Source organism: Myxocyprinus asiaticus, chromosome 47 (genome assembly GCF_019703515.2).
Source record: "Myxocyprinus asiaticus isolate MX2 ecotype Aquarium Trade chromosome 47, UBuf_Myxa_2, whole genome shotgun sequence".
Classification (NCBI taxonomy): Eukaryota; Metazoa; Chordata; class Actinopteri; order Cypriniformes; family Catostomidae; genus Myxocyprinus; species Myxocyprinus asiaticus.
The window spans coordinates 10153354-10165050 of record NC_059390.1 but is presented as its reverse complement, the minus strand read 5'-3'; the positions used below and the strand labels follow the sequence as shown (position 1 = coordinate 10165050).

The following is an 11697-nucleotide window of genomic DNA, read 5'->3' as shown; positions in this document are numbered from 1 at the left end:
ACGAACACACACACACACACACTTGGCTTTTCTGTTCGCTGTTTCATTATATAATGTTCATCATGTGACATAGCGCGGCCTCCCTCAATGGAAACTTAAAGGGACCTCCTACTGACTGTCTGCTGGATTCTATTCGCAGTCCGTCCCGAGTGAAACCCGCTTTAGGTGATTTAACATTTTGTTATGGGCCATGGTGTTAGTTAATATTTGTTAACAGGATGCCAAACGTTACAGATTTATATATAAATAAATATATCTATTACACATTTTCAATTAAATATTATTTTATAGGCTATAATTCATCCGCTTATATATTTTGAAATTGCCATCCAAAATTTTAAAGTTATGATGTAATAACCTTCTACTTTTTAAGATTTCATGTTTTTCTTTTTTTTCATTACAATATTTTACTCACGGAAGAGGGTTGTTGCCTTGCAACAAATTCTAAAGAAAATGATATTAAAAGCTTAAAGTTTCTCTCTCCTTATAGGGTGGAGCAGTAGTGTAGTCTTGGGCACGCAGGCATACGCCGTAGGCTATGCCACCTATCTTTCTTAGGATTTTGCGTATGCAGCTGAAATAAGTGATGATATGTATGGCTGCCAGAACAAGTAGTCTAGTCTTCTGACCCAGAACTTTTTCAATCTACTAACGCGATGCCACAGCAGCGCTGAGTGAATCGTGTATATACTGTGTGTGTGTGTGTGTGTGTGTGTGTGTGTGTGTGTGTGTGTGTGTGTGTGTATAGATATATACAGTTGTGCTCAAAAGTTTGCATACCCTGGCAGAAATTGTGAAATTTTGGCATTTATTTTGAAAATATGACTGATCATGCAATTTAAGGATAGTGATCATTTGAAGCCATTTATTATCACATAGTTGTTTGGCTCTTTTTTAAATTATAATGATAACAGAAATCACCCAAATGGCCCTGATCAAAAGTTTACATATCTTTGAATGTTTGGCCTTGTTACAGACACACAAGGTGACACTTAAAGGTTCATTTCCCACACCTGTGGCTTTTTAAATTGCAATTAGTGTCTGTGTATAAATAGTCAATGAGTTTGTTAGCTCTCACGTGGATGCACTGAGCAGGCTAGATACTGAGCCATGGGGAGCAGAAAAGAACTGTCAAAAGACCTGCGTAACAAGGTAATGGAACTTTATAAAGATGGAAAAGGATATAAAAAGATATCCAAAGCCTTGAAAATGCCAGTCAGTACTGTTCATTCACTTATTAAGAAGTGGAAAATTCAGGGATCTCTTGATACCAAGACAAGTTTAGGTAGACCAAGAAAGATTTCAGCCACAACTGCCAGAAGAAAAATCCACAGGTAACCTCAGGAGAAATACAGGCTGCTCTGGAAAAAGACGGTGTGGTTGTTTCAAGGAGCACAATACGACGATACTTGAACAAAAATGAGCTGCATGGTCGAGTTGCCAGAAAGAAGTCTTTACTGCACCAATGCCACAAAAAAGCCCGGTTACAATATGCCCAACAACACCTTGACACACTTCACAACTTCTGGCACACTGTAATTTGGAGTGACAAGATCAAAATAGAGCTTTATGGTCACAACCATAAGCGCTATGTTTGGAGAGGGGTCAACAAATATTGTGCTCCTTGAAACAACCACACCGTCTTTTTTCCAGAGCAGCCTGTATTTCTCCTGAGGTTATCTGTGGGTTTTTCTTTGTATCCCGAACAATTCTTCTGGCAGTTGTGGCTGAAATCTTTCTTGGTCTACCTGACCTTGGTTTGGTATCAAGAGATCCCTGAATTTTCCACTTCTTAAAAAGTGATTGAACAGTACTGACTGGCATTTTCAAGGCTTTGGATATCTTTTTATATCCTTTTCCATCTTTATAAAGTTCCATTACCTTGTTACGCAGGTCTTTTGACAGTTCTTTTCTGCTCCCCATGGCTCAGTATCTAGCCTGCTCAGTGCATCCACGTGAGAGCTAACAAACTCATTGACTATTTATACACAGACACTAATTGCAATTTAAAAAGCTATAGGTGTGGGAAATTAACCTTTAATTGCCATTTAAACCTGTGTGTGTCACCTTGTGTGTCTGTAACAAGGACAAACATTCAAGGGTATGTAAACTTTTGATCAGGGCCATTTGGGTGATTTCTGTTATCATTATGATTTAAAAAAGAGCTAAACAACTATGTGATAATAAATGGCTTTATATGATCATTACCCTTAAATAAAGACTGATCATGCAAAAAAACTGTCATATTTTCAAAATCAATGCCAAAATTTCACAATTTCTGCCAGGGTATGCAAACTTTTGTGCACAACTGTATATATATATATATATATATATATATATATATTTTTTTTTTTTTTAAGTCTACAGAGCTTCTCTCTAAACGTACACGGAGCAGCGTGCATTTCATAAATTCACAGTATGTCCACCTCTTCAGACACTACTACACCATTGGGGTGGAGGACCAATTCTCAAGATATGCAAATGTACAAAATATATTTGTAAAATAGCTGTATATTTCCCCCCCACTATCATCATATCTACAGTGTCCTGTACCTCATTGTGCACAGGTTTAAACAAATGGTCCCCCATTCATTTACGGTAAATGAAAAGAGCTCTTGCCAAGAGCTTTGGCCACGCACTTAGCAGAAATGACATTATTTCTCATTCCTTACATCAGTTTGTTTCCGGCAAAAACAGCATCACTGTGGTATGATAAACCGATGGCAAAATGCATTTTATCTGGAAGGTCATAGTGTTCTTCAGTGGTCTTGAATAATTAGCCTCACTGATAACACATTTTGACAGAGGCACATCTATCTATCTATCTATCTGTCTAGCTGCCTGCCTGCCTGTCTGTCTGTCTGTCTGTCTGTCTGTCAGGGAAGGTAATGAATGGAGGCATTGAATTAATGTTTTATTAATATCCAAAACTTTACAACTTCTTTAAGGATCAACCCTGTCTAATCTTCTCTTTTGTCACTCCTGTATTGAAGATTCCAGGAGATTGCATGAAAGCAGAAGAAATCCACAGTTCTGTAGCCAATAAAAGACCCCTGATGCATGGAATTAGAGAGGATTACAGTTCACTCAAACAAAAAAGCACCTCCTCCTCCTCATCCCTCGCTCTGCTCTATGGCTGTGAGCATGGGATCACCCCCTGGGCTGTTCGTTTGTCTACATAGCCTGTTCTCATGCTTGGAGAGTAGACACTAGTTCATTTGCTTATGTCAAGAATAGCCTATTTTTGGGCTTAGCTGCAGTAAATTTGCTCAGAGCCTTATTGAAATGATTAATGATTCTTCCATAGCTGGATGATTCATTTTAAGTATTAGTGTAATCTAGGTCCTATGAAATATTACATGATGGAGGAGAGGGAAAAGTTTTTCTTTGCAGCATCCTTTAATGAGTTGGATAGTTGAACGAATATTAAGTCCATAGGATTTAAGTTTTATAATAAGTTTTAAAAAAATAAGTTTTTGCTAGTTTACAAGCAAAAGAGATGTAATTGCCTAACAATAAATATTTAATTTAAAAGGTATCTTTTAAATCAGATTTTTATCTTCTTTTAAAATATTCACACAATAACTCTGACCTTGACCCTAATTGCAATTTGGTAATACGCCATTTTACATTAGTTGACTGACTTACCAGAGATATTAGACATTATACTTTCAAGACAACAATTACAAATCTGAGTTTTTATAGAAATAAAATCATAATAAAAAAGCAAGATATACAATTCCCAAAGCAGGAAGATGGAAGCATTATATCTTGGTTGTTAAAGGAAGAGTTCACCCAAAAATTATAATTATTTACTCACTCTTATGTTGTCTCCACTCATATGATTTTCTTTCTTCCACGTAACACAAACAAAGATATTTTAATGGAGATGTGATGTTGTCCATGAAATGCAAGTGAAGGGTGACCAAATTTTCAAGCTCCAAAAATGACATAAAGGCAGCATAAAGGTAATCCATAAGACTCCAGTGGTTTAATCAATGTCTTCTGAAGCTATCCAGTCAGTTTTGGGTGAGAACAGATCAAAATGTAACTCCTTTTTCACTATAAATCATGATATTGCAGTCTCTAGGTATGATAATGTCATGAGTTCAAGTGCAATTGAGCTTGAAATCATGATCGCCAAGGAGATTGCTGATGCCAAGATTTAGAGTAAAAATCACTTTTGAAGATATGGAATAAACCACATGAGTTTTATGGATTTCTTTTATGCTGCCTTTTTTTTTTGGTGCTGAAAATCTGACTACCATTAACTTGCATTGTATGGAAAAACAGAAATCATATCTCCACTAAAATATCCTCGTTCAGTGGCAGTTCTGGCCTACTTGGTGCCCTAGGTAAGAACCGACGTGGCACCCCCCTTAATATCAACAACAACAACAACAACAACAAGAGAAACAGATCACTATTTAAGTCCTTTTAATACTCTAAATCTCCATTTTCACATCTGAAAGTCACCTTTGATGCCTGTTTAGTTTCACTTTCACGTCTGAAAGTGTAAGTGGAGATTTAGATTAAAAAGGGACTTAAATATTGATCTGTTTCTCACCCACATCTATCATGTCGCTTCAGAAGATATAGATTTAACCACTGGAATCTTAAGGATTACTTTTATGCTGCCTTTATGTGCTTTTTGGAGCTTCAAAGTTCTGGCCAACATTCACTTGCATTTTATGGACCTACAGATCTGAAATGTTCTTCTAAAAATATTCATTTGTATTCTGCAAAAGAAAGAAAGCCATGTTTCTGGAACGGCATGAGGGTTAGTAAATGATGAGAGAATTTTCATTTTTAGGTGAACTATCCCTTTAAATAAAAATAACTAGACAATGAATATGGAAATGAAGTAACTATATACAGGTACACACACACACTATATATATATATATATATATATATATATATATATATATATATATATATATATATAATGTTTGGAATAATGTACAGATTTTGCTGTGCGGAAGGAAATTGGTACTTTAATTCACCAAAGTGTCATTCAGCTGATCACAAAGTAGTCAGGACATTACTGATGTAAAAAACAGCACCATCAAATCAGTCATTGCTGCATGTGAAGGATTTTTTGATGAGAACACTTTGAAGTAGTTTAAGAAGTTCTGAATATTTTTTTCAAATTGTAATAGTAATTTTTCCCATTATTAATGTCCTGACTATATGTGTGTGTGTGTATGTATGTACTGTATATACGCATATACGTGTATAATATAATATATAAATTATATATATATATATATATATATATATATATATATATATATATATATATATATATTATACCGTTGATCATAATTATCTTTTGTTTGTTCAGAATGTAAGAATACATTATGAACATTCATAATCTTAACCATACAGATCCTTTAAGGCTGAGTAGCCTGTCAGAAACAACTTTTCCCCATCGCGATCTTGCCAGCTCTCTGCTGGGGGCAGGGTGGCTCGATTTGGGGCACCTTTCTCACATCGCAATCTTCCGGGGTCGGGGTGGCACGATTTGGGGCACCTTTCTCCCATTGTTAGCCAGAGGCGGGGCTGGCACAGTTCGGGGAACCTTTTCCCCACTGCAATCTTGCAAGCTCTGTGCCGATCAGTTAGCCTACCCGGTTGGCCTTTGCCAGGATCCGCTACTGTCCTCGTTTGTGTTCCGCGGAAGAAAGTAAGTCAAAGACATAAGGGTGAGTAAATTATGAGAGACTTATCATTTTGGTTGACTTATTGTTTTAACCAATTAGAATGAATAAATCTCTTCATCATATTTGCTCCATTATGAAGCAATTAGAAAGTCAAATTGTTTATATTACTACTATTATTATTGTTATTATTATCCCTATGGCCATATAGTTTTGTAGTCTAATGCCACTTTAAGACTTTGGGTGCCTGCTCTACGTATGTGCGCGTGCGCGTGCGAGCGCGAGCATACGCGTGTGTGTGTGTTGTTCGTAAATCAAGATGGCGGTGTCTCCTGACAGCGGAGTGCTCTCCTATAGTGTTTATAAATGGAGCTCGTACTCCTCTACGTATTTACCCGAGTGAGTAACGCACACTAAACACTCACGTTGTGTCTTTATACCTTCAGTTTAACACATGCATACAGTTATATAACTCTAATTGTAATCAAATCCTTAGCTTTATGTAACAAACAGGCCGGGATAGAACAGACGGGGGACAGATGCATACAGCAGCCGCAGATGTATAAAGAGCATACCATACAACAAGGAAATTCTCTAAATGTACATATGAATGCGGAATGGCGCTAAATGTGGCAAAAATGCCTGTTAACGTGCTGATTTGATAGTGATGTTTGCACATACCTCAGTTAGCGTATGCTAAACTAATATTAAAGCAGCTCATGTGATTTTATGTAGATGACACTCCTGAAACACGCGTATTGTTTTAATTTACATGTACTTATACAGTTTATGATGATATTGTAATAACTAGACAGATGTCTTTATGTATTACATTTGTCATTTCTGTTTTAAAGGAATATAAGACCTGAAGTGTTTAGCCAGTTAGCTTCATGGCTAATTTGCTAGTGAACTATTTTATATAAGTAAATGAAACAGAAAACAGTGATGGACAATTGTAAACAAATTTATTTAGTCTTCTCTCTTTAAACATATCTGGGAAAAATGCAACTTAGTTAAACTCACTGGACTGTCTTAAAATGTATAAATGTATAAAGATGCTGTGGTGGCTAATGCTAGATTGTGGGAACATGACACCCTCAGACACACTATTTTTATCCTTTCTTTTAATCTGCTGTTAGTGTTAGTGTGTGTTCCATTTCCATTTGTGATATAAATCATTTGCAGCAATCTTGCCTGTGAACTAGTGGTGGGAAAAAATATCGATATGTTGAAGTATCGCAATATTTTTTCTCGTGATATTGTGTCGATGTTTGCACGTAAAATATCGATACAATTATTTAATTGTTCCCACATTAATATTGTGGTGATGGGGAAAATTTTTCTCTTTGCCAAATTGATCTAGGAATAACACAACAGTCCCTTAGTAGGTGCATTTGTCATGCTTTACACATAACCACCCTCTCTTACTAAAATTAATCACTATTTTACAGTAGTAACGTTAACTGAGGTATTTTGACAAAAATGTTAGTATCATATAAAAGAGACTAGCCTTTTAGTTGAAATCAATTATACTTTTGTGTGTATTGAAACTGTGTTGTAGTAAATAATAATTATTTTTTTAAAAGTGTTTAGTCTACTATTGTATTCATAAATACTATAATTTATTTTAGACTAGCTACATTGACCTAACCGCAGAAATAGGGAGCCATTATGGTCTTATATGCTTATGGCTTTGCATTGTACATACAGTGCATCCAGAAAGTATTCACAGCGCTTCACTTTTTCCACATTTTGTTATGTTACAGCCTTATTCCAAAATGAATTAAATTCATTATTTTCCTCAATTCTACAAACAATACCCCATAATGACAACGTGAAAGAAGTTTGTTTGAAATCTTTGCATATTTATAAATAAAAAAAAATCACATGTACGTAAGTATTCACAGCCTTTGCTCAATACTTTGTTGAAGCACCTTTGGCACCAATTACAGCCTCAAGTCTTTGAGTATGATGCTACAAGCTTGGCACACCTATTTTTGGGCAGTTTCTCCCATTCTTCTTTGCAGGACCTCTCAAGCTCCATCAGGTTGGATGGGGAGTGTCAGTGCACAGCCATTTTCAGATCTCTCCAGAGATGTTCAATCAGGTTCAAGTCTGGGCTCTGGCTGGGCCACTCAAGGACATTCACAGGGTTGTCCCGGAGCCACTCCTTTGTTATCTTGGCTGTGTGCTTAGGGTCGTTGTCCTGTTGGAAGATGAACCTTCGCCCCAGTCTGAGGTCCAGAGCGCTCTGGAGCAGGTTTTCATCAAGGATGTCTCTGTACATTGCTGCATTCATCTTTCCCTCGATCCTGACTAGTCTCCCAGTTCCTACCGCTGAAAAACATTCCCACAGCATGATGCTGCCACCACCATGCTTCACCGTAGGGATGGTATTGGCCAGGTGATGAGCGGTGCCTGGTTTCCTCCACACATGATGCTTGCCATTCAGGCCAAAGAGTTCAATCTTTGTTTCTCATGGTCTGAGAGTCCTTCAGGTGCTTTTTGGTAAACTTCAGGCGGGCTGTCATGTGCCTTTTACTGAGGAGTGGCTTCCGTCTGGCCACTCTACCATACAGGCCTGATTGGTGGAGTGCTGCAGAGATGGTTGTTCTTCTGGAAGGTTCTCCTCTCTCCACAGAGAAACATTGGAGCTCTGTCAGAGTGACCATTGGGTTCTTGGTCACCTCCCTGACTAAGGCCCTTCTCCCCCGATCGCTCAGTTTGGCCGGGTGGCCAGCCCTAGGAAGAGTCCTGGTGGTTCCAAACTTTTTCCATTTATGGATGATGGAAGCCACTGTGCTCACTGGGACCTTCAATGCTGCAGAAATTTTTCTGTACCCTTCCCCAGATCTGTGCCTCGATACAATCCTGTCTCTGAGGTCTACAGACAATCCCTTGGACTTCATGGCTTGGTTTGTGCTCTGACATGCACTGTTAACTGTGGGACCTTATATAGACAGGTGTGTGCCTTTCCAAATCATGTCCAATCAACTGAATTTACCACAGGTGGACTCCAATCAAGTTGTAGAAACATTTCAAGGATGATCAGTGGAAACAGGATGCACCTGAGCTCAATTTTGAGTGTCATGGCAAAGGCTGTGAATACTTATGTACATGTGATTTTTTTTTTTTTTTTCGTTTTTTATTTTTAATAAATTTGCAAAGATTTCAAACAAACTTATTTCACATTGTCATTATGGGGTATTGTTTGTAAAACTTTGAGGAAAATAATGAATTTAATTCATTTTGGAATAAGGCTGTAACATAACAAAATGTGGAAAAACTTAAGCGCTGTGAATACTTTCCGGATGCACTGTAGATGTTAGGAAATACTGGCACTTTTATATAATTTAACAATGCATTTTGTGATTTGGAAACGGTTCTCTTAAGTCCGATAAAGACGAATGAGAAATATTGAGTGAAATATCACAATATATCGTAGCATTGAATCGTAATACACCAACAAAAATAAATATCGCAATAATATCGTATCATGACCTAAATATTGATATTATATTGTATCGGCAGTTACCTTGTGATTGCCACCCCTACTGTGAACCGCCCTTCACTTTGTTGTTTTTGCAGATCACCTCAAGTCTATTTTGATGTTCTTTATGTACACTTTATCTTTTTATTTACCCCTAGAAAGCTGTAGTGTTAGATTGGTTGTCAGACTTGGAATAGCCATATAATCCAATTGAAAGAGCAATGTGTATAAAAATGTACTGAGTTGATAAATTTAGAGTCACATTTGTATTTGCAATCATGTTTAATTAAATGTGTTAATTTCAAGTTAAGTCAACACAAACATTACTACAGGCACATTTACTCACATTTTGACAATGTGAGGTAATGGAAGCACAGCTTTGCTATCATAATCATGCATGTAAAAAAGAATGACACATCTTCTATAACCTGCTGTCTGATCTTTTCTTGCAGGAATGTTTTAGTGGACAAACCTAATGATCAATCTTCCAGGTGGTCATCTGAGAGCAACTACCCTCCGCAGGTAAGTTCAACCCCTACATGTCACCAGAGCAGGTTTGCGTTGGTTGTTTTCCTGCACTGAAAGCCCTAATAAGTTGACTTTACACAGTTGATTGAGTAAACTCACTCCCTTAATTGAACTCTGTATTGGTGTCTCCAAAACTTGTGTAATTAAGTTCATTTAACTTGATCATATAGAATGAACTTAACTATTTAAGTTAATGTAACTAGATGCAAGTAGACTAAAGTCAGAAGTTCTGTATAAATGTTGTTTTTTCTGCTTAGTAGTTTTAATTGAATGGACTCAATTTAAGGTCATACAATAACACAGCTTAAACAGGGCCTGAAATTCATTTCTGAAAATGGTAAGGGGGGGCCCTTACATGACTCATATGGGGGGATTTACGCACTTTGGGGGGGGGGTGTATAAATCTTGTAACACTAAAACATCCAAAAGTTTACAACAAACTCACCTAAATCTCATGGGGGGCTACTTTTCATAATTCCTGTATAGGTCAGATGGAAGTAGGGTCAGAAATGAACTTTTCCGTTAAGGGGCAATATTTGATTTCCAGGGGCATTTTCTGCCTTTACAAGGGCTTTTTTATTTATTTATTTTTTTTTTTTAAAGAATTTTAGAAATTTTAGAAAGATTTTTTCTATTCTAAACTTATAAAATGACCCTGTCATACTTTTATGTTATAATTTAAATAATTAAATTTAAAAAAATGGCATGTTTCAATAATTACAAAATAACATGATCTGTACATTGCATTTGTGCATTGTTATGGAAACAAACCGTTGTTTATCATTCACATATTTCCAAATGTTTTGGCTATTAAATTAACATAGCCTACAAAACTAATGCACTGACACAGAGGAGATGATGGCATTTCTCCAGATTTGGAAAGAGGAGCTTAAATAAATTTCGCAACTCCTTAGTGCCATTTGAATAAAACGTAAAAATTTCACAATGAAAATTTGTCCGAGATATGATTCATACACTAAAAGTGGTTTATGTAAAATTCTTATTGTATTAATAATGTTTTATTTAACATCAAGGCCGTTTATCCAGATATTATTTTATTTTATTTATTTATTTTTCATTTTCTCCCATTTTTCTCCCCAATTTGGAATGCCCAATTCCCAATGCGCTCAAAGTCCTCGTGGTGGCGTAGTGACTTGCCTTAAACCGGGTGGCAGAGGATGAATCTCAGTTGCCTCCGCATCTGACACCAGCAATCAGCGCATCTTATCACGTGGCTTGTTGAGCGCGTTACCGCGGAGACATATCACGTGTGGAGGCTTCGTGGCATCCACGCACAACTCACCATGCGCCCCACCGAGAACGAACCACATTATAGCGACCACGAGGAGGTCACCCCATGTGACTCTACCCTTCCTAGCAACCGGGCCAATTTGGTTGCTTAGGAGACCTGGCTTGAGTCACTCAGCACACCCTGGATTCGAACTCGTGAACTCCAGGGGTGGTAGTCAGCGTCTTTACTCACTGAGCTACCCAGGCCCCCCAGATATTATTTTTGTTAATAATATAACTACATTGTAGCATTTGTTTACATTATATTTTGTGTTCTCTCAGACCTGATTAACTTAATAAATCCCTCCTGCACTTTTGGCTTCTAGCTGGTGAGGAGGCTTTTCAGACAGACAGATGTGCAAGTGAGAGCCAATGGGCAGGGAAGTAGGCTATAGCACAAGGAGCGACAGTGTTCCTCACTAGGACAGTATATTTTGAATAAATGGTCCAAACGGTCATGTAATTTAGCACGTGAGCACGACACTGAACTGATGCGGAGCGTGAGAAACGGAGTGCCCGTCTGTGCATGTTTATGGCGTGAGCATCCATCACTGACTCGACAACATCTACACAACAGATGGCACAAAACAAATAATGTTCAGCGTAAATTCTAATGAAGATTGCGATGCATGTATTTGGAACTATATCAGATGTTATTAATAAAACAACAGGACCTCTTTGCGGGGGCATTTTTGCCCAGAGCCCCCGTTAATTTCCGGCCCTGGA

General features: G+C 37.4%; 1 protein-coding gene across 1 annotated transcript in view; it reads left to right on the top strand.

Moving 5' to 3' along the window:
- The first annotated feature begins 5961 nt into the window (after window positions 1-5961).
- The window catches only part of LOC127437055 (muskelin-like), a 33373-nt gene continuing 27637 nt past the window's right edge, over window positions 5962-11697 (top strand). Inside the window, exons 1-2 of the mRNA XM_051691702.1 lie at window positions 5962-6062; window positions 9606-9675. Of these exons, the coding sequence (XP_051547662.1) occupies window positions 5983-6062; window positions 9606-9675 (150 nt within the window). The 5' untranslated portion in view covers window positions 5962-5982. The remainder of the gene's footprint in view (window positions 6063-9605; window positions 9676-11697) is intronic.